Below are 23,969 nucleotides of genomic sequence, written 5' to 3'. Positions count from 1 at the left end.
ATACTCCTTCGAAAGAAGGGAGTTTTAATTATCCCGTACTTGGACGATCTCCTGATAAAGGCGAGGTCCAGGGAGCAGTTGTTGGTCGGGGTAGCACTATCTCGGGAGGTGCTACAACAGCACGGCTGGATTCTAAATATTCCAAAGTCACAGCTGGTCCCTACGACACGTCTACTGTTCCTGGGGATGGTTCTGGGCACAGAACAGAAAAAAGTGTTTCTCCCGGAGGAGAAGGCCAAGGAGCTGTCATCTCTAGTCAGAGGCCTCCTAAAACCAAAACAGGTGTCGGTGCATCACTGCACGCGGATCCTGGGAAAGATGGTAGCTTCCTACGAAGCGATTCCATTCGGCAGGTTCCATGCAAGAACCTTTCAGTGGGACCTGTTGGACAAGTGGTCCGGATCGCATCTTCAGATGCATCGGCTGATAACCCTGTCTCCAAGGACCAGGGTGTCTCTGCTGTGGTGGCTGCAAAGTGCTCATCTTCAAGAGGGCCGCAGATTCGGCATACAGGACTGGGTCCTGGTGACCATGGATGCCAGCCTTCGAGGCTGGGGGGCAGTCACACAGGGAAGAAACTTCCAAGGACTATGGTCAAGTCAGGAGACTAACCTACACATAAATATTCTGGAACTGAGGGCCATTTACAATGCCCTAAGTCAGGCAAAACCCCTGCTTCAAAACCAGCCGGTACTGATCCAGTCAGACAACATCACAGCAGTCGCCCATGTAAATCGTCAGGGCGGCACGAGAAGCAGGACGGCGATGGCAGAAGCCACAAGGATTCTCCGATGGGCGGAAAATCACGTGTTAGCACTGTCAGCAGTGTTCATTCCGGGAGTGGACAACTGGGAAGCAGACTTCCTCAGCAGGCACGACCTCCACCCGGGAGAGTGGGGACTTCATCCAGAAGTCTTCCAACTGATTGTAAACCGTTGGGAAAGGCCACAGGTGGACATGATGGCGTCCCGCCTAAACAAAAAGCTAGAAAGATATTGCGCCAGGTCAAGGGACCCGCAGGCGATAGCTGTGGACGCTCTAGTGACACCGTGGGTGTACCGGTCGGTTTATGTGTTCCCTCCTCTTCCTCTCATACCAAAGGTACTGAGGATAATAAGGAGAAGAGGAGTAAGAACTATACTCATTGTTCCGGATTGGCCAAGAATAGCTTGGTTCCCGGAACTTCAAGAAATGATCTCAGAGGACCCATGGCCTCTGCCGCTCAGACAGGACCTGCTGCAGCAGGGGCCCTGTCTGTTCCAAGACTTACCGCGGCTGCGTTTGACGGCATGGCGGTTGAACACCGGATCCTGAAGGAAAAGGGCATTCCGGAGGAAGTCATTCCTACGCTGATTAAAGCTAGGAAAGAAGTAACCGCAAACCATTATCACCGCATATGGCGAAAATATGTTGCGTGGTGTGAGGCCAGGAAGGCCCCAACGGAGGAATTTCAGCTGGGCCGTTTCCTGCACTTCCTACAGTCAGGGGTGACTATGGGCCTAAAATTGGGTTCCATTAAGGTCCAGATTTCGGCTCTATCAATTTTCTTCCAGAGAGAACTGGCTTCACTACCTGAAGTTCAGACTTTTGTTAAGGGAGTGCTGCATATTCAGCCCCCTTTTGTGCCTCCAGTGGCACCTTGGGATCTCAACGTGGTGTTGGATTTCCTAAAGTCACATTGGTTTGAGCCACTTAAAACCGTGGAATTGAAGTATCTCACGTGGAAAGTGGTCATGTTGTTGGCTTCGGCCAGGCGTATATCAGAATTGGCGGCTTTGTCATGTAAAAGCCCTTATCTGATTTTCCATATGGATAGGGCAGAATTGAGGACTCGTCCCCAATTTCTCCCTAAGGTGGTATCAGCCTTTCATCTGAACCAACCTATCGTGGTGCCTGCGGCTACTAAAGACTTGGAGGCTTCCAAGTTGTTGGACGTAGTCAGGGCCCTGAAAAATTATGTTTCCAGGACAGCTGGAGTCAGAAAGACTGACTCGCTATTTATCCTGTATGCGCCCCACAAGTTGGGTGCACCTGCTTCAAAGCAGACTATTGCTCGCTGGATCTGTAGTATGATTCAGCTTGCACATTCTGCGGCTGGACTGCCGCATCCTAAATCGGTAAAAGCCCATTCCACGAGGAAGGTGGGCTCTTCTTGGGCGGCTGCCCGAGGGGTCTCGGCTCTTCAACTTTGCCGAGCAGCTACTTGGTCGGGGTCAAACACGTTTGCTAAATTCTACAAGTTTGACACCCTGGCTGAGGAGGACTTAGAGTTTGCCCATTCGGTGCTGCAGAGTCATCCGCGCACTCCCGCCCGTTTGGGAGCTTTGGTATAATCCCCATGGTCCTTACGGAGTCCCAGCATCCACTTAGGACTTCAGAGAAAATAAGAATTTACTCACCGGTAATTCTATTTCTCGTAGTCCGTAGTGGATGCTGGGCGCCCATCCCAAGTGCGGATTGTCTGCAATACTTGTATATAGTTATTGTTTAACTAAAGGGTTATTGTTGAGCCATCTGTTGAGAGGCTGTTATTATCATACTGTTAACTGGGTATTGTATCACGAGTTATACGGTGTGGCTGGTATGAGTCTTACCCGGGATTCAAAATCCTTCCTTATTGTGTCAGCTCTTCCGGGCACAGTATCCTAACTGAAGTCTGGAGGAGGGTCATAGTGGGAGGAGCCAGTGCACACCAGTTAGTCTAAAGCATTCTTTTAGTTGAGCCCAGTCTCCTGCGGAGCCGCTATTCCCCATGGTCCTTACGGAGTCCCAGCATCCACTACGGACTACGAGAAATAGAATTACCGGTGAGTAAATTCTTATTATTGTATTATAAATGTGCATGAAAATGCCTTTATGTGGCCGATTTCATTTGTTTTCCCTGGAGGCTGTTAGTAATAGATGCACCACAGAGCAATTCAATTGATGCTACGTTCAGGCATGAATGCCGCGGACGCACATGTTGCTACTTGCAGCTTTCTTAGGTGGCAACCGGAAATGTGGGAAAACTCCGTGGTATGGGTGCCCTACCCAGGACTTTAGATGGGTTTAGCGATTTACGCAACCAATAAAATGTTTAATTTTATATAAACTGCACTAGAGGAATGAGATCTTGGTTCACTCTAGTAGAGATAGTGAGCAGTCCTAATAAGCAACAGTCTCAGAAGTAGTTGGTAGGATGATCCTGCTAGTGGGCAGCTGTATACAACTATCTTCAGCATTGGAATTACAGTCCAGACACTTTGCGCATCTAAAATCTGCAGTCTAGTCCTTTTTATAGAGGTGAAATTCTCTAGTGCTATGTAATTTTACTACTTGCACTTTTAGATTGTATTTACTATGCACTGTTCTTTACCTAATTATTTCTGCTATAGTAATGCATTTTACCTTTTTCTCACAAATCTTTCTTCATCTACATCTCTGAATGCCAACATTCTCGTTGTATTTGTGCATCTCCTAATTATGTACATCTTGTGGTCTTGCAATGTATATACTGTGGACTGGTAGTTGTGTGCAGCCATAAGCATCTCATCCCCCTCATCTGATGTGGTTTGCAGTGCCTGGAGCTGCGGTTTCATCTCCATCAGGAGCCGTGTCGGTCTCCACTTTTCGACCCATCTTCAGTGACTTTGGACCACCGTCTATGGGCTTCATTCCGGTGAGAGAATATTACAGTAACTTCTAGTTAGGGTTCCCCCAACCTTTCCATACTAAAATTTATTAAACTTAATATATGTACCTAAATATAGTACAGCATTGTCACATGACTTGTAAAGTTACTATGTCATGAAAAAATTCTTGGCTTCTATGATTTCATATCATTTCATTCATCGTGGAAAAAAGAAAATGACTGGGGAAAGCCACCCTGTTCTGTCTGCACCTTAAATGGGCCCAAGCCCTTAAACTGGATTTTGACCTTTTGCACTTCCATGCTTGTTTTGGTAATTTGGTTTCAGTAATAAAAGTGCTCTCATTGGAGTTGTAGTGAAGTCAGTGGGGCTACTCACGGAAGGGTGGCGGTAAATATTAAGTGTTCAGCATTGCTGAATGATGTGAAGTGATAAATGCTTGGAAACAATTTTATTTGTTCTGGGGTGTGCCTTGTGCTGTTGCAGCTAGAGCTCTCTCTCAATACTAGTCTTAAACACCCACAAATTATCTAAATGTACTGTTGTATAATTACAGCACTTTATATCAGTGATTGTGTCTCCAAGGATGTGCTGCAGACAGTAGATTTTGTCTGGCTCTATGTTGCTGTCAGCATACGGGACTGAGCTAGACATATCCATATTACAGGAAGAGAAGACAAGTTTTGTATACCCTCCCCTACTGAGTCCTGATTGGTGGATGGTGCCACTGAGTCAGTCACAGGTTCACTTTTCAAAACTTCCTTCTAGTGCAGTGATTCCCAAACACGGTCCTCAACGACCAACAGGTCATCCAGCAGTGCACAGGTGCATTCATTACTCAGACACATTTTGAAACAATCCACAGGTGGCGCTAATTATCACTTGTGATTCTGTGAGAAGACCTGGAAAACGTGAACTGATGGTGGTCCTTGAGGACTGAATTTGGTGGGAACCACTGTTCTAGTGTGTGGTTTCAAAAGGCATTGTGTAATTGGGCACCTGGGTAAAGAAAAGCCGCAGTATCAACCTGGGGTTTTTCCCTATGGACGACTAATACATGCACCTTTCCGGCTTAAACCCGCTCCTACTTCCAGCAGTTTGGGTAGCCATGACTCTGTCATGTGGTTGTGATCGCATCACTGCATGCAGAGGAAGGTAGGTGTAAGGCATATGGAAAGGTGACTTTTACAATTAGGACCCAGAAAAAGTGAGTTGGGTCCCTACATAACTCTGAACTTGGTGTGATAATTCTTTTCATATAGTGTGACCTAGTTCATCATCTGTTTAGACAACTATAGTAGCACAGACTGACATAACTGCACAGTGATGGCATAGGATGCAGTCATGTGTCATTCAATTTTCTGCTTAAAAGTAAACCGCTTTAACATGAGGCCATCCATGTGTGTATGGGTGATTCTCCAGAAAGTAAACAGTCTTATGGATCACATGGTTTTATTTTATTTTCCTTTTAAACTGGTCTGTTAAGAAATTGGTATGAGAACTTAATTGCTTAGTAGCAATTTCTTACCCTATAACCTAAGACCCACTAAAATCTTGGTATTTTGGAGAAGTATGTTGTTTGAATTTGTGTAGCTGTCCCGTGCATCACAGAGAATTGTCTGTGCATGTATTGCGTATACAGAGATGTAGTTATGATCCTAGCGGTCATCATATTGTAATCTGCATGAGCTTACATACAACAAGAAAAAAATAAGATTTTACTTACCGGTAAATCTATTTCTCGTAGTCCGTAGTGGATGCTGGGGACTCCGTAAGGACCATGGGGAATAGACTGGCTCCGCAGGAGACATGGGCACTTTAAGAGAATTTGGATTCTGGTGTGCTCTGGCTCCTCCCTCTATGTCCCTCCTCCAGACCTCAGTTAGAGAAACTGTGCCCGGATGAGCTGACAGTACAAGGAAAGGATTTTGGGAATCCAGGGTAAGACTCATACCAGCCACACCAATCACACCGTATAACTTGTGATAACTTTACCCAGTTAACAGTATGAACAACAACAGAGCATCAGATCAACCCTGATGCAACTATAACATAACCCTTATTTAAGCAACAACTATATACAAGCATTACAGGAGAAGTCCGCACTTGGGACGGGCGCCCAGCATCCACTACGGACTACGAGAAATAGATTTACCGGTAAATAAAATCTTATTTTCTCTGACGTCCTAGTGGATGCTGGGAACTCCGTAAGGACCATGGGGGGAATAGACGGGCTCCGCAGGAGACTGGGCACTCTAAAAGAAAGATTAGGTACTATCTGGTGTGCACTGGCTCCTCCCTCTATGCCCCTCCTCCAGACCTCAGTTAGATTTCTGTGCCCGGCCCGAGCTGGTTGCACACTAGGGGCTCTCCTGAGCTCCTAGAAAGAAAGTATATGTTAGGTTTTTTATTTTACAGTGAGACCTGCTGGCAACAGGCTCACTGCAACGAGGGACTAAGGGGAGAAGAAGCGAACCTACCTGCTTGCAGCTAGCTTGGGCTTCTTAGGCTACTGGACACCATTAGCTCCAGAGGGATCGACCGCAGGACCCGTCCTTGGTGTTCGTTCCCGGAGCCGCGCCGCCGTCCCCCTTACAGAGCCAGAAGCATGAAGATGGTCCGGAAAATCGGCGGCAGAAGACTTCAGTCTTCACCAAGGTAGCGCACAGCACTGCAGCTGTGCGCCATTGCTCCTCATACACACTTCACACTCCGGTCACTGAGGGTGAAGGGCGCTGGGGGGGGGCGCCCTGAGCAGCAATAAAAACACCTTGGCTGGCAAAATAATCACAATTTCTCTAACGTCCTAAGTGGATGCTGGGGACTCCGTAAGGACCATGGGGAATAGCGGCTCCGCAGGAGACTGGGCACATCTAAAGAAAGCTTTAGGACTATGGTGTGCACTGGCTCCTCCCCCTATGACCCTCCTCCAAGCCTCAGTTAGATCTCTGTGCCCGAACGAGAAGGGTGCACACTAGGGGCTCTCCTGAGCTTCTTAGTGAAAGTTTTAGTTTAGGTTTTTTATTTTCAGTGAGACCTGCTGGCAACAGGCTCACTGCATCGAGGGACTAAGGGGAGAAGAAGCGAACTCACCTGCGTGCAGAGTGGATTGGGCTTCTTAGGCTACTGGACATTAGCTCCAGAGGGACGATCACAGGCCCAGCTTGGATGGGTCCCAGAGCCGCGCCGCCGGCCCCCTTACAGAGCCAGAAGGCAGAAGAGGTCCGGAAAATCGGCGGCAGAAGACGTCCTGTCTTCAACAAGGTAGCGCACAGCACTGCAGCTGTGCGCCATTGCTCTCAGCACACTTCACACTCCGGTCACTGAGGGTGCAGGGCGCTGGGGGGGGGGCGCCCTGAGACGCAATAAAAACACCTTGGATGGCAAAAAAATGCATCACATATAGCTCCTGGGCTATATGGATGCATTTAACCCCTGCCAGAATACATAGAAAAACGGGAGATAGGCTCCGCCCCCTTATCGGCGGCCTTATCTCCTCAGCACACTGGCGCCATTTTCCCTCACAGCTCCGTTGGAGGGAACTCCCCTGCAGTCACTACACTACAGAAAGGGTTAAAAAAAGAGAGGGGGGCACTAATTAGGCGCAGTATTAACTATACAGCAGCTATAAGGGGAAAAACACTTATATAAGGTTATCCCTGTATATATATATATATAGCGCTCTGGTGTGTGCTGGCAAACTCTCCCTCTGTCTCCCCAAAGGGCTAGTGGGGTCCTGTCCTCTATCAGCATTCCCTGTGTGTGTGCTGTATGTCGGTACTTTTGTGTCGACATGTATGAGGAGAAAAATGATGTGGAGACGGAGCAGATTGCCTGTAATAGTGATGTCACCCCCTAGGGGGTCGACACCTGAGTGGATGAACTGTTGGAAGAAATTACGTGACAGTGTCAGCTCTGTATAAAAGACAGTGGTTGACATGAGACAGCCGGCTACTCAGCTTGTGCCTGTCCAGACGTCTCATAGGCCGTCAGGGGCTCTAAAGCGCCCGTTACCTCAGATGGCAGATATAGACGCCGACACGGATACTGACTCCAGTGTCGACGGTGAAGAGACAAATGTGACTTCCAGTAGGGCCACACGTTACATGATTGAGGCAATGAAAAATGTTTTACACATTTCTGATAATACGAGTACCACCAAAAAGGGGTATTATGTTCGGTGAGGAAAAACTACCTGTAGTTTTCTCTGACGTCCTAAGTGGATGCTGGGGACTCCGTCAGGACCATGGGGATTAGCGGCTCCGCAGGAGACAGGGCACAAAACTAAAGCTTTAGGATCAGGTGGTGTGTACTGGCTCCTCCCCCTATGACCCTCCTCCAAGCCTCAGTTAGGTTTTTGTGCCCGTCCGAGCAGGGTGCAATCTAGGTGGCTCTCTTAAGGAGCTGCTTAGAAAAAGTTTTTAGGTTTCTTATTTTCAGTGAGTCCTGCTGGCAACAGGCTCACTGCATCGAGGGACTTAGGGGAGAGAAGTTCAACTCACCTGCGTGCAGGATGGATTGGCTTCTTAGGCTACTGGACACCATTAGCTCCAGAGGGAGTCGGAACACAGGTCTCACCCTGGGGTTCGTCCCGGAGCCGCGCCGCCGACCCCCCTTGCAGATGCTGAAGATTGAAGGTCCAGAAACCGGCGGCAGAAGGCTTTTCAGTCTTCATGAAGGTAGCGCACAGCACTGCAGCTGTGCGCCATTGTTGTCACACACTTCACACCAACGGTCACGGAGGGTGCAGGGCGTTGCTGGGGGCGCCCTGGGCAGCAATGTATAATACCTTATTCTGGCTAAAAATACATCACATATAGCCCCTGGAGGCTATATGGATGTATTTAACCCCTGCCAGGTCTCAGAAAAACGGGAGAAGAAGCCCGCCGAAAAGGGGGCGGGGCCTATTCTCCTCAGCACACAGCGCCATTTTCCCTCACAGAAATGCTGGTGGGAAGGCTCCCAGGCTCTCCCCTGCACTGCACTACAGAAACAGGGTTAAAACAGAGAGGGGGGGCACTTATTTGGCGATATGTATATATATATATTAAAATGCTATAAGGGAAAAACACTTATATAAAGGTTGTCCCTGTATAATATAGCGTTTTTGGTGTGTGCTGGCAAACTCTCCCTCTGTCTCCCCAAAGGGCTAGTGGGGTCCTGTCCTCTATCAGAGCATTCCCTGTGTGTGTGCTGTGTGTCGGTACTTGTGTGTCGACATGTATGAGGACGATGTTGGTGAGGAGGCGGAGCAATTGCCGGTAATGGTGATGTCACTCTCTAGGGAGTCGACACCGGAATGGATGGCTTAAGGAATTACGTGATAATGTCAACACGCTGCAAGGTCGGTTGACGACATGAGACGGCCGGCAAACCAATTAGTACCTGTCCAGGCGTCTAAAACGTCCTTTTTACCTCAGTCGGTCGACACAGACACGGACACTGACTCCAGTGTCGACGGTGAAGAAACAAACGTATTTTCCTTTAGGGCCACACGTTACTTGTTAAGGGCAATGAAGGAGATGTTACATATTTCTGATACTACAAGTACCACAAAAAAGGGTATTATGTGGAGTGTGAAAAAACTACATGTGGTTTTTCCTGAATCAGATAAATTAAATGAAGTGTGTGATGATGCGTGGGTTTCCCCCGATAGAAAATTATTGGCGGTATACCCTTTCCCGCCAGAAGTTATGGCGCGTTGGGAAACACACCTTAGGGTGGATAAGGCGCTCACACGCTTATAAAAACAAGTGGCGTTACCGTCTCCAGATACGGACGCCCTCAAGGAGCCAACTGATAGGAGGTTGGAAAATATCCTAAAAAGTATATACACACATACTGGTGTTATACTGCGACCAGCGATCGCCTCAGCCTGGATGGGCAGCGCTGGGGTGGCTTGGTCGGATTCCCTGACTGGAAATATTGATACCCTTGACAGGGACAGTATTTTATTGACTATAGAGCATTTAAAAGATGCATTTCTATATATGCGAAACTCTGGCATCAAGAGTAAGTGCGATGTCCATATCTGCCAGACGATGTTTATGGACACGACAGTGGTCAGGTGATGCAGATTCCAAACGGCACATGGAAGTATTGCCGTATAAAGGGGAGGAGTTATTTGGGGTCGGTCCATCGGACCTGGTGGCCACGGCAACAGCTAGAAAATCCACCTTTTTTACCCCAAGTCACATCTCAGCAGAAAAAGACAGTCTTTTCAGCCTCAGTCCTTTCGTCCCCATAATATCTGCCCAGGGATAGAGGTAAGGGAAGAAGACTGCAGCAGGCAGCCCATTCCCAGGAACAGAAGCCTTCCACCGCTTCTGCCAAGTCCTCAGCATGACGCTGGGGCCGTACAAACAGGTGCGGTGGAGGGTCGTCTCAAGAGTTTCAGCACGCAGTGGGCTCACTCGCAAGTGGACCCCTGGATCCTACAAGTAGTATCCCAGGGGTACAGATTGGAAATTCGAGACGTCTCCCCCTCGCAGGTTCCTGAAGTTTGCTTTACCAACGTCTACCTCCGACAGGGAGGCAGTATTGGAAACAATTCACAAGCTGTATTCCCAGCAGGTGATAATCAAAGTACCCCTCCTACAACAAGTAAAGGGGTATTATTCCACACTATATTGTGGTACTGAAGCCAGACGGCTCGGTGAGACCTATTCTAAATGGAGTCACTCAGAGCAGTGATAGCGAACCAGGAAGAAGGGGACTATATGGTGTCCCTGGACATCAAGGATGCTTACCTCCATGTCCAAATTTGCCCTTCTCACAAAGGGTACCTCAGGTTCGTGGTACAAAACTGTCACTATCAGTTTCAGACGCTGCCGTTTGGATTGTCTACGGCACCCCGGGTCTTTACCAAGGTAATGGCCGAAATGATGATTCTTCTTCAAAGAAAAGGCGTCTTAATTATCCCTTACTTGGACGATCTCCTGATAAGGGCAAGGTCCAGAGAACAGTTGGAGGTCTGAGTAGCACAATCTCAAGTAGTTCTACGACAGCACGGGTGGATTCTAAATATTCCAAAATCGCAGCTGTCTCCGACGTCACGTCTGCTGTCCCTAGGGATGATTCTGGACACAGTCCAGAAAAAGGTGTTTCTCCCGTGGAGAAAGCCAGGGAGTTATCCGAGCTAGTCAGGATCCTCCAAAAAACCAGGAAAAGTGTCAGTGCATCATTGCACAAGGGTCCTGGGAAAAAATGGTGGCTTCTTACGAAGCGATTCCATTCGGCAGATTTCACGCAAGAACTTTTCAGTGGGATCTGCTGGACAAATGGTCCGGATCGCATCTTCAGATGCATCAGCGGATAACCCTGTCTCCAAGGACAAGGGTGTCTCTTTTGTGGTGGCTGCAGAGTGCTCATCTACTAAAGGGCCACAGTTATGCATTCAGGACTGGGTCCTGGTGACCACGGATTCCAGCTTGAAAGGCTGGGGAGCAGTCACACAGGGAAAAATTTTTTCCAGGGAGTGTGATCAAGTCTGGGGACTTCTCTCCGCATAAATATACTGGAGCTAAGAGCAATTTACAATGCTCTAAGCTTAGCAAGACCTCTGCTTCAAGGTCAGCTGGTATTGATCCAGTGGGACAACATCACGGCAGTCGCCCACGTAAACAGACAGGGCGGCACAAGAAGCAGGAGGACAATGGCAGAAACTGCAAGGATTCTTCGCTGGGCGGAAAATCATGTGATAGCACTGTCAGCAGTTTTCATTCCGGGAGTGGACAACTGGGAAGCAGACTTCCTCAGCACGACCTCCACCCGGGAGAGTGGGGACTTCATCGAGAAGTTTTTTCCACATGATTGTGCACCGTTGGGAAAGACCAAAGGTGGACATGATGGCGTCCCGCCTGAACAAAAAACTGGACAGGTATTGCGCCAGGTCAAGAGACCCTCAGGCAATAGCTGTGGACGTTCTGGTAACACCAGGGGTGTACCAGTCGGTGTATGTGTTCCCTCCTCTGCTTCTCATACCAAAGGTACTGAGAATTATAAGACGTAGAGGAGTAAGAACTATACTCGTGGCTCCGGATGGGCCAAGAAGGACTTGGTACCCGGAACTTCAAGAGATGCTCACAGAGGACTCAGGGCCTCTGCCGATAAGAAGGGACTTGTTTCAGCAAGTACCATGTCTGTTCCAAGACTTACCGCGGCTGCGTTTGACGGCATGGCGGTTGAACGCCGGATCCTAAGGGAAAAAGGCATTCCGGAAGAGGTCATTCCTACCCTGGTCAAAGCCAGGAAGGAGGTGACCGCACAACATTATCACCACATGTGGCGAAAATATGTTGCGTGGTGTGAGGCCAGGAAGGCCCCACGAAGAAATTTCAACTCGGTCGATTCCTGCATTTCCTGCAAACAGGAGTGTCTATGGGCCTCAAATTGGGGTCCATTAAGGTTCAAATTTCGGCCCTGTCGATTTTCTTCCAGAAAGAATTGGCTTCAGTTCCTGAAGTCCAGAAATTTGACAAGGGAGTACTGCATATACAACCCCCTTTTGTGCCTCCAGTGGCACTGTGGGATCTCAACGTAGTCCTGGGATTCCTCAAATCACGTTGGTTTAAACCGCTCAAATCTGTGGATTTGAAATATCTCACATGGAAAGTGACCATGATGTTGGCCCTGGCCTCGGCCAGGCGAGTGTCAGAATTGGCGGCTTTGTCTCACAAAAGCCCATATCTGATTGTCCATTCGGACAGGGCAGAGCTGCGGACTCGTCCCCAGTTTCTCCCTAAGTTGGTGTCAGCGTTTCATCTGAACCAGCTTATTGTGGTACCTGCGGCTACTAGAGACTTGGAGGACTCCAAGTTGCTAGATGTTGTCAGGGCCCTGAAAATATAGATTTCCAGGACGGCTGGAGTCAGGAAAACTGACTTGCTGTTATCCTGTATGCACCCAAAAAACTGGGTGCTCTTGCTTCTAAGCAGAAGATTGCTAGTTGAATGTGTAGTACAATTCAGCTTGCACATTCTGTGGCAGGACTGCCACAGCCAAAATATATAAATGCCCATTCCACAAGGAAGGGGGCTCATCTTGGGCGACTGCCCGAGGGGTCTCGGCTTTACAACTTTGCCGAGCTGCTACTTGGTCAGGGGCACACCCTGGCTGAGGAGGACCTGGAGTTCTCTCACTCGGTGCTGCAGTCATCCGCACTCTCCCGCCCGTTTGGGAGCTTTGGTATAATCCCCATGGTCCTGACGGAGTCCCCAGCATCCACTTAGGACGTCAGAGAAAATAAGATTTTACTTACCGATAAATCTATTTCTCGTAGTCCGTAGTGGATGCTGGGCGCCCATCCCAAGTGCGGATTGTCTGCAATACTTGTACATAGTTATTGTTACAAAAAAATCGGGTTGTTATTGTTGTGAGCCGTCTGTTCAGAGGCTCCTACGTTTGTCATACTGTTAACTGTGTTTAGATCACAAGTTATACGGTGTGATTGGTGTGGCTGGTATGAGTCTTACCCGGGATTCAATATCCTTCCTTATTGTGTACGCTCGTCCGGGCACAGTATCCTAACTGAGGCTTGGAGGAGGGTCATAGGGGGAGGAGCCAGTACACACCACCTGATCCTAAAGCTTTAGTTTTGTGCCCTGTCTCCTGCGGAGCCGCTAATCCCCATGGTCCTGACGGAGTCCCCAGCATCCACTACGGACTACGAGAAATAGATTTATCGGTAAGTAAAATCTTATTTTCCTGAATCTGAGAAATTAAATGAGGTGTGTGATGATGCGTGGGTTTCCCCCGATAACAACTGATAATTTCTAAAATGTTATTGGCATTATATCCTTTCCCGCCAGAGGTTAGGGTGCGTTGGGAAACACCCCCTAGGGTGGATAAAGCGCTCACACGCTTGTAAGGGCTCTACCCTCTCCTGAGATGGCCGCCCTTAAGGATCCTGCTGATAGAAAGCAGGAGGGTATCCTAAAATGTATTTACACACATACTGGTGTTATACTGCGACCAGCAATCGCCTCAGCCTGGATGTGCAGTGCTGGGTTGGCGTGGTCGGATTCCCTGACTGAAAATATTGATACCCTAGATAGGGACAGTATATTTTTGCCTATAGAGCATTTAAAAGATGCATTTCTATATATGCGTGATGCACAGCGGAATATTTGCCGACTGGCATCAAGTCTAAGTGCGTTGTCCATTTCTACCAGTAGAGGGTTATGGACACGTCAGTGGTCAGGTGATGCGTATTCCAAACGGCATTTGGAAGTATTGCCTTATTAAGGGGAGGAGTTATTTGGGGTCGGTCTTTCAGACCTGGTGGCCACGGCAACAGCTGGGAAATCCACGTTTGTACCCCAGGTCGCCTCTCAACATGAGAAGACGCCGTATTATCAGGCGCAGTCTTTTCGTGGACAAGCGGGCAAAAGGTTCCTCATTTCTGCCCCGTGACAGAGGGAGAGGTAAAAGGCTGCAGAAATCAGCCAGTTCCCAGGAACAGAAACCCTCTCCCGCCTCTGCCAAGCCCTCAGTATGACGCTGGGGCTTTACAAGCAGAATCAGGCACGGTGGGGGGCCCGTCTCAATGAATTTCAGCGTGCAGTGGGCTCACTCGCAAGTAGACCCCTGGATCCTTCAGGTGATATCTCAGGGGTACAAATTAGAATTCGAGACGTCTCCCCCTCGCCGTTTCCTAAAGTCTGCTTTACCGATGTCTCCTTCTGACAGGGAGACAGTTTTGGAAGCCATTCACAAGCTGTATTCCCAGCAGGTGATAATCAAGATACCCCTCCTGCAACAGGGAACGGGGTATTATTCCACACTGTTGTGGTACCGAAGCCGGACGGCTCGGTGAGACCGATTCTAAATCTAAAATCTTTGAACACTTACATACAGAGGTTCAAATTCAAGATTGAGTCACTCAGAGCAGTGATTGCGAACCTGGAAGAAGGGGACTACATGATGTCTCGGGACATCAAGGATGCTTACCTTCATGTCAAAATTTACCCTTCTCACCAAGGGTACCTCAGGTTTATGGTACAGAACTGTCACTATCAGTTCAGACGCTGCCGTATGGATGGTCCACGGCACCCCGGGTCTTTACCAAGGTAATGGCCGAAATGATGATATTCCTTCGAAGGAAGGGAATTTTAGTTATCCCTTACTTGGACAATTCCCTGATAAGGGTAAGATCCAGGGAACAGTTGGAGGTCGGTGTAGCACTATCTCAGGTAGTGTTGCGGCAGCACGATTGGATTCTCAATATTCCAAAATCGCAGCTGGTTCCGACGACTTGTCTTCTGTTCCTAGGGATGATCCTGGACACAGTCCAGGAAAAGGTGTTTCTCCCGGAGGAGAAAGCCAGGGAGTTATCCGAGCTAGTCAGGAACCTCCTAAAACCGAGCCAAGTCTCAGTGCATCAATGCACAAGGGTTCTGGGTAAAATGGTGGCTTCCTACGAAGCAATCCCATTCGGCAGATTCCACGCAAGAACTTTCCAGTGGGACCTGCTGGACAAATGGTCCGGGTCGCATCTTCAGATGCATCAGCGGATAACCCTGTCACCAAGGACAAGGGTGTCCCTCCTGTGGTGGTTGCAGAGTGCTCATCTTCTAGAGGGCCGCAGATTCGGCATTCAGGACTGGGTCCTGGTGACCACGGATGCCAGCCTGCGAGGCTGGGGAGCAGTCACACAGGGAAGGAATATCCAGGGCTTATGGTCAAGCCTGGAGACATCACTTCACATAAATATCCTGAAGCTAAGGGACATTTACAATGCTCTAAGCTTAGCAAGACCTCTGCTTCAAGGTCAGCCGGTGTTGATCCAGTCGGACAACATCACGGCAGTCACCCACGTAAACAGACAGGGTGGCACAAGAAGCAGGAGGGCAATGGCAGAAGCTGCAAGGTTTCTTCGCTGGGCGGAAAATCATGTGATAGCACTGTCGGCAGTATTCTTTCCGGGAGTGGACAACTGGGAAGCAGACTTCCTCAGCACGACCTCCACCCGGGAGAGTGGGGACTTCATCCAGAAGTCTTCCACATGATTATAAACCGTTGGGAAAAACTCGACAGGTATTGCGCCAGGTCCAGGGACCCTCAGGCAATAGCTGTAGACGCTCTGGTAACACCGTGGGTGTACCAGTCAGGGTATGTGTTCCCTCCTCTGCCTCTCATACCCAAGGTACTGAGATTGATAAGATGGAGAGGAGTAAGCACTATATTCGTGGCTCCGGATTGGCCAAGAAGGACTTGGTAACCGGAACTTCAAGAGATGCTCACGGAGGATCCGTGGCCTATACCTCTAAGAAGGGACCTGCTCCAGCAAGGACCCTGTCTGTTCCAAGACTTACCGCGGCTGCGTTTGACGGCATGGCGGTTGAACGCCGGATCCTGAAGGAAAAAAGGCATTCCGGATGAAGTCATCCCTATCCTGATCAAAGCCAGGAAGGATGTAACCGCAAAAACATTATCACCGCAATTGGCGAAAATATGTTGCGTGGTGCGAGGCCAGTAAGGCCCGACGGAGGAAATTCAACTGGGTCGATTCCTACATTTCCTGCAAACAGGAGTGTCTATGGGCCTGAAATTGGGGTCCATTAAGGTTCAAATTTGCGGCCCTGTCAATTTTCTTCCAAAAAGAACTAGCTTCAGTCCCTGAAGTTCAGACGTTTGTAAAAGGGGTACTGCATATACAGCCTCCTTTTGTGCCTCCAGTGGCACTTTGGGATCTCAATGTAGTTTTTGGTTCCAAAAGTCACATTGGTCTGAACCACTTAAATCTGTGGAGTTAAAATATCTCACATGGAAAGTGGTCATGCTGTTGGCCCTGGCCTGGGCCAGGCGCGTGTCAGAATTGGCGGCTTTATCCTGAAAAAGCCCTTATCTGATTTTCCATTCGGACAGGGCGGAATTGAGGACTCGTCCTCAGTTTCTCCCTAAGGTGGTTTCAGCGTTTCACCTGAACCAACCTATTTGTGGTGCCTGCGGCTACTAGGGACTTGGAGGACTCCAAGTTGCTAGACGTTGTCAGGGCCCTGAAAATCTATGTTTCCAGGACGGCTGGAGTCAGGAAATCTGACTCGCTGTTTATCCTGTATGCACCCAACAAGCTGGGTGCTCCTGCTTCTAAGCAGACTATTGCTCGTTGGATTTGTAGTACAATTCAGCTTGCACATTCTGTGGCAGGCCTGCCACAGCCAAAAATCTGTAAATGCCCACTCCACAAGGAAGGTGGGCTCATCTTGGGCGGCTGCCCGAGGGGTCTCGGCTTTACAACTTTGCCGAGCAGCTACTTGGTCAGGAGCAAATACGTTTGTAAAATTCTACAAAATTGATATCCTGGCTGAGGAGGACCTGGAGTTCTCTCATTTGGTGCTGCAGAGTCATCCGCACTCTCCCGCCCGTTTGGGAGCTTTGGTATAATCCCCATGGTCCTTACGGAGTCCCCAGCATCCACTAGGACGTCAGAGAAAATAAGAATTTACTTACCGATAATTCTATTTCTCATAGTCCGTAGTGGATGCTGGGCGCCCATCCCAAGTGCGGATTGTCTGCAATACTGGTACATAGTTATTGTTACCAAAAAAATCGGGTTATTGCTGTAGTGAGCCATCTTTTCTAGAGGCTCCTCTGTTATCATGCTGTTAACTGGGTTCAGATCACAAGTTGTACGGTGTGATTGGTGTGGCTGGTATGAGTCTTACCCGGGATTCAAAATCCTTCCTTATTGTGTACGCTCGTCCGGGCACAGTATCCTAACTGAGGCTTGGAGGAGGGTCATAGGGGGAGGAGCCAGTGCACACCAGATAGTCCTAAAGCTTTCTTTAGATGTGCCCAGTCTCCTGCGGAGCCGCTATTCCCCATGGTCCTTACGGAGTCCCCAGCATCCACTACGGACTATGAGAAATAGAATTATCGGTAAGTAAATTCTTATTATATAGCCCCAGAGGCTATATATGTGATAATTACCCCTGCCAGAATCCATAAAAAAGCGGGAGAAAAGTCCGCGAAAAAGGGGCGGAGCTATCTCCCTCGGCACACTGGCGCCATTTTCTCTTCACAGTGTAGCTGGAAGACAGCTCCCCAGGCTCTCCCCTGTAGTTTTCAGGCTCAAAGGGTTAAAAAGAGAGGGGGGGCACTAAATGTAGGCGCAATATTGTTTATACAAGCAGCTATTGGGGAAAATTCACTCAGTGATAGTGTTTATCCCTACATTATATAGCCCTCTGGTGTGTGCTGGCATACTCTCTCTCTGTCTACGCAAAGGGCTGTGTGGGGTCCTGTCCTCAGTCAGAGCATTCCCTGTGTGTGTGCGGTGTGTTGGTACGGCTGTGTCGACATGTTTGATGAGTAGGCTTATGTGGAGGCGGAGCAGATGCCGATAAATGGGATGTCGCCCCCTGTGGGCCGACACCAGAGTGGATGGATAGGTGGAAGGTATTAACCGACAGTGTTAACTCCTTACATAAAAGGCTGGATGACGTAACAGCTATGGGACAGCCGGCTACTCAGCCCGCGCCTGCCCAGGCGTCTCAAAGGCCATCAAGGGCTCAAAAACGCCCGCTCCCTCAGATGGCAGACACAGATGTCGACACGGAGTCTGACTCCAGTGTCGACGAGGTTGAGACATATACACAATCCACTAGGAACATCCGTTACATGATCCCGGCAATAAAAAATGTTACACATTTCTGACATAAAACCCTTTTTTAGTGGTACTTGGGTTAATGTGTGGGGAGAAAAAGCAGGCAGTGTTTTGTTCCCCCATCAAATGAGTGAATGAAGTGTGTGAAAGCGTGGGTTCCCTCGATAAGAAACTGGTAATTTCTAAAAAGTTACTGATGGCGTACCCTTTCCCGCCAGAGGATAAGTTACGCTGGGAGATATCCCCTAGGGTGGATAAGGCGCTCACACGTTTGTCAAAAAAGGTGGCACTGCCGTCTTAGGATACGGCCACTTTGAAGGTACCTGCTGATAAATAGCAGGAGGCTATCCTGAAGTCTGTATTTACACACTCAGGTACTAGACTGAGACCTGCAGATAGTGCTGCTGCAGCGTGGTCTGTAACCCTGTCAAACAGGGATACTATTTTGCGAACATAAGACGTCGTCTTATATATGAGGGATGCACAGAGGGATATTTTGCCGGCTGGCATCCAGAATTAATGCAATGTCCATTCTGTCAGGAGGGTATGAGAGACCCGACACTGGACAGGTGATGCTGACTTTAAAAGGCACATAGAGCCTTATAAGGGTGAGGAATTGTTTGGGGATGGTCTCTGGGACCGCGTATCCACAGCAACAGCTGGGAAGAAATTTTTTTACCTCAGGTTTCCTCACAGCCTAAGAAAAGCACTGTATTGTCAGGTACAGTCCTTTCGGCTTCAGAAAAGCAAGCGGGTCAAAGGCGCTTCCTTTCTACACAGAGACGAGGGAAGAGGGAAAAAGCTGCACCAGTCAGCCAGTTCCCAGAATCAAAATTCTTCCCCCGCTTCCTCTGAGTCCACCGCATGACGCGGGGGCTCCACAGGCGTAGCCAGGTACGGTGGGGGGCCGCCTCAAAAATTTCAGCGATCAGTGGGCTCGCTCACAGGTGGATCCCTGGATCCTTCAAGTAGTATCTCAGGGGTACAAGCTGGAATTCGAGGCGTCCCCCCCCCCCCCCCCCCCCCCCCCCGCCGTTTCCTCAAATCTGCCTTGCCGACAACTCCCTCATGCAGGGAGGCTGTGCTAGAGGCAATTCACAAGCTGTATTCCCAGCAAGTGATAGTCAAGGTGCCTCTACTTCAACAAGGACGGGGTTACTATTCCACACTGTTTGTGGTACCGAAACCGGACGGTTCGGTGAGACCCATTTTAAATTTGAAATCCTTGAACACATACATAAAAAAATTCAAGTTCAAGATGGAATCGCTCAGGGCGGTTATTGCAAGCCTGGAGGAGGGGGATTACATGGTATCCCTGGACATCAAGGATGCTTACCTACATGTCCCCATTTACCATCCTCACCAGGTGTACCTCAGATTTGTGGTACAGGATTGCCATTACCAATTCCAAACACTGCCGTTTGGAATGTCCACGGCACCGAGGGTCTTTACCAAGGTAATGGCAGAAATGAGGATACTCCTTCGAAAAAAGGGAGTTTTAATTATCCCGTACTTGGACGATCTCCTTATAAAGGCGAGGTCAAAGGAGCAGTTGTTGGTCGGAGTAGCACTATCTCGGGAAGTGCTACAACAGCACGGATGGATTCTATACATTCCAAAGTCACAGCTGGTTCCTACCACACGCCTACTGTTCCTGGGGATGGTTCTGGACACAGAACAGAAAAAAGTGTTTCTCTGACGTCCTAGTGGATGCTGGGGACTCCGAAAGGACCATGGGGAATAGCGGCTCCGCAGGAGACTGGGCACAAAAGTAAAAGCTTTAAGACTACCTGGTGTGCACTGGCTCCTCCCCCTATGACCCTCCTCCAAGCCTCAGTTAGATTTTTGTGCCCGAACGAGAAGGGTGCAGTCTAGGTGGCTCTCCTGAGCTGCTTAGAAAAAAGTTTAGTTTTAGGTTTTTTATTTTCAGTGAGACCTGCTGGCAACAGGCTCACTGCATCGAGGGACTAAGGGGAGAAGAAGCGAACTCACCTGCGTGCAGAGTGGATTGGGCTTCTTAGGCTACTGGACATTAGCTCCAGAGGGACGATCACAGGCCCAGCCATGGATGGGTCCCAGAGCCGCGCCGCCGTCCCCCTTACAGAGCCAGAAGAGCAGAAGAGGTCCGGAAAAATCGGCGGCAGAAGACGTCCTGTCTTCAATAAGGTAGCGCACAGCACCGCAGCTGTGCGCCATTGCTCTCAGCACACTTCACACTCCGGTCACTGAGGGTGCAGGGCGCTGGGTGGGGGCGCCCTGAGACGCAATATAAACACCTTAGGGGGCAAAAAATGCATCACATATAGCTCCTGGGCTATATGGATGCATTTAACTCATGCCTGTTTTTCCATAAAAAAGCGGGAGAACGGCCGCCGAGAAGGGGGCGGAGCCTATCTCCTCAGCACACTGGCGCCATTTTTCCTCACAGCTCCGTTGGAGGGAAGCTCCCTGACTCTCCCCTGCAGTCCTGCACTACAGAAACAGGGTAAAACAAGAGAGGGGGGGCACTAATTTGGCAGATAAATCTATACAGCAGCTATATAAGGGAAAAACACTTATATAAGGTTATCCCTGTGTGTATATATATATATATATATATATATATAGCGCTCTGGTGTGTGCTGGCAAACTCTCCCTCTGTCTCCCCAAAGGGCTAGTGGGGTCCTGTCCTCTATCAGAGCATTCCCTGTGTGTGTGCTGTGTGTCGGTACATTGTGTCGACATGTATGAGGAGGATAATGGTATGGAGGCGGAGCAATTGCCTGTATTAGTGATGTCACCCCCTAGGGAGTCGACACCTGACTGGATGGTCTTATGGAAGGAATTACGTGATAGTGTCAGCACTTTACAAAAGACTGTTGACGACATGAGACAGCCGGCAAATCAGTTAATACCTGTACAGGCGTCTCAAACACCGTCAGGGGCTCTAAAGCGCCCGTTACCTCAGGTGGTCGACACAGACCCAGACACGGACACTGACTCCAGTGTCGACGGTGAGGAAACAAACGTATTTTCCAGTAGGGCCACACGTTACATGATCACGGCAATGAAGGAGGTTTTGAACATTTCTGATAATACCCTTTTTTGTGGTACTTGTAGTATGTGGGGTGTGAAAAAACTACCCGTAGTTTTTCCTGAATCAGATGAATTAAATGAGGTGTGTGATGAAGCGTGGGTTTCCCCCGATAAAAAACTGCTAATTTCTAAAAAATGATTGGCATTATACCCTTTCCCGCCAGAGGTTAGGGCGCGTTGGGAAACACCCCCTAGGGTAGATAAGGCGCTCACACGCTTATCAAAACAAGTGGCGTTACCGTCTCCTGATACGGCCGCCCTCAAGGAACCAGCTGATAGGAAGCTGGAAAATATCCTAAAAAGTATATACACGCATACTGGTATTATACTGCGACCAGCAATCGCCTCAGCCTGGATGTGCAGTGCTGGGGTGGCTTGGTCGGATTCCCTGACTGAAAATATTGATACCCTGGACAGGGACAATATATTATTGACTATAGAGCATTTAAAGGATGCATTTCTATATATGAGAGATGCACAGAGGGATATTTGCACTCTGGCATCAAGAGTAAGTGCGCTGTCCATTTCTGCCAGAAGAGGGTTATGGACGCGACAGTGGTCAGGTGATGCGGATTCCAAACGGCATATGGAAGTATTGCCGTATAAAGGGGAGGAGTTATTTGGGGTCGGTCTATCGGACCTGGTGGCCACGGCAACGGCTGGGAAATCCACCTTTTTACCCCAGGTCACCTCTCAGCAGAAAAAGACACCGTCTTTTCAGGCTCAGTCCTTTCGTCCCCATAAGGGCAAGCGGGCAAAAGGCCACTCGTATCTGCCCCGGGGCAGAGGAAGGGGAAAAAGACTGCAGCAGACAGCCTCTTCCCAGGAACAGAAGCCCTCCCCCGCTTCTGCCAAGTCCTCAGCATGACGCTGGGGCCTTACAAGCGGACTCAGGCACGGTGGGGGCCCGTCTCAAGAATTTCAGCGCGCAGTGGGCTCACTCGCAAGTGGACCCCTGGATCCTGCAGGTAGTATCTCGGGGGTACAAATTGGAATTCGAGACGTCTCCCCCTCGCCGGTTCCTGAAGTCTGCTTTACCAACGTCTCCCCCCGACAGGGAGGCGGTATTGGAAGCCATCCACAAGCTGTATTCCCAGCAGGTGATAATCAAGGTACCCCTCCTACAACAGGGAAAGGGGTATTATTCCACGCTGTTTGTGGTACCGAAGCCGGACGGCTCGGTGAGACCTATTTTAAATCTGAAATCCTTGAACACTTACATACAAAGGTTCAAATTCAAGATGGAATCACTCAGAGCAGTGATAGCGAACCTGGAAGAAGGGGACTATATGGTGTCTCTGGACATCAAGGATGCTTACCTCCATGTCCCAATTTGCCCTTCTCACCAAGGGTACCTCAGGTTTGTGGTACAGAACTGTCACTATCAGTTTCAGACGCTGCCGTTTGGATTGTCCACGGCACCCCGGGTCTTTACCAAAGTAATGGCCGAAATGATGATTCTTCTTCGAAGAAAAGGCGTCTTAATTATCCCTTACTTTGACGATCTCCTGATAAGGGCAAGGTCCAGAGAACAGTTAGAGGTCGGAGTAGCACTATCTCAAGTAGTACTACGACAGCACGGATGGATTCTAAATATTCCAAAATCGCAGCTGATTCCGACGACACGTCTGCTGTTCCTAGGGATGATTCTGGACACAGTACAGAAAAAGGTGTTTCTCCCGGAGGAGAAAGCCAGGGAGTTCTCCGACCTAGTCAGGAACCTCCTAAAACCAGGCCAAGTGTCAGTGCATCAATGCACAAGGGTCCTGGGAAAAATGGTGGCTTCTTACGAAGCGATTCCATTCGGCAGATTCCACGCAAGAACTTTTCAGTGGGATCTGCTGGACAAATGGTCCGGATCGCATCTTCAAATGCATCAGCGGATAACCCTGTCTCCAAGGACAAGGGTGTCTCTCCTGTGGTGGTTGCAGAGTGCTCATCTTCTAGAGGGCCGCAGATTCGGCATTCAGGACTGGGTCCTGGTGACCACGGATGCCAGCCTGAGAGGCTGGGGAGCAGTCACACAGGGAAGAAATTTCCAGGGCTTGTGGTCAAGCATGGAAACGTCACTTCACATAAATATCCTGGAACTAAGGGCCATTTACAATGCCCTAAGTCAGGCAAGGCCTCTGCTTCAGGGTCAGCCGATGCTGATCCAGTCGGACAACATCACGGCAGTTGCCCACGTAAACAGACAGGGCGGCACAAGAAGCAGGAGGGCAATGACGGAAGTTGCAAGGATTCTTCGCTGGGCGGAAAATCATGTGATAGCACTGTCGGCAGTGTTCATTCCGGGAGTGGACAACTGGGAAGCAGACTTCCTCAGCAGACACTACCTCCACCCGGGGGAGTGGGGACTTCACCCAGAAGTCTTCCACATGATTGTGAACCGTTGGGAAAAACCAAAGGTGGACATGATGGCGTCCCGCCTCAACAAAAAACTGGACAGATATTGCGCCAGGTCAAGGGACCCTCAGGCAATAGCTGTGGACGCTCTGGTAACACCGTGGGTGTACCAGTCAGTGTATGTGTTCCCTCCTCTGCCTCTCATACCCAAGGTACTGAGAATCATAAGAAGGAGAGGAGAAAGGACTATACTCGTGGCTCCGGATTGGCCAAGGAGGACTTGGTACCCGGAACTTCAAGAGATGCTCACG

The 23,969-nt window shown here is 49.3% G+C and overlaps 1 protein-coding gene across 2 annotated transcripts in view; it reads left to right on the top strand.

Annotated features, from left to right (window-relative positions):
• Nucleotides 1-23,969, top strand: part of CDK2AP2 (cyclin dependent kinase 2 associated protein 2) — a 68,767-nt gene that overhangs the window by 9,537 nt on the left and 35,261 nt on the right. The window contains exon 2 of one of the 2 annotated variants that reach the window (XM_063958531.1): nt 3,558-3,658. In XM_063958531.1, coding sequence (XP_063814601.1) covers nt 3,558-3,658 — 101 coding nt within the window. Of the gene's footprint in view, nt 1-3,507; nt 3,659-23,969 lie in introns of both variants that reach the window. The other variant, XM_063958532.1, reaches the window with a different exon arrangement.

Source organism: Pseudophryne corroboree, chromosome 3, assembly GCF_028390025.1.
Source record: "Pseudophryne corroboree isolate aPseCor3 chromosome 3, aPseCor3.hap2, whole genome shotgun sequence".
NCBI classification, from domain to species: Eukaryota; Metazoa; Chordata; class Amphibia; order Anura; family Myobatrachidae; genus Pseudophryne; species Pseudophryne corroboree.
Note: the sequence above shows the minus strand (reverse complement) of the source record. Positions and strands in the feature narration are given on the sequence as shown.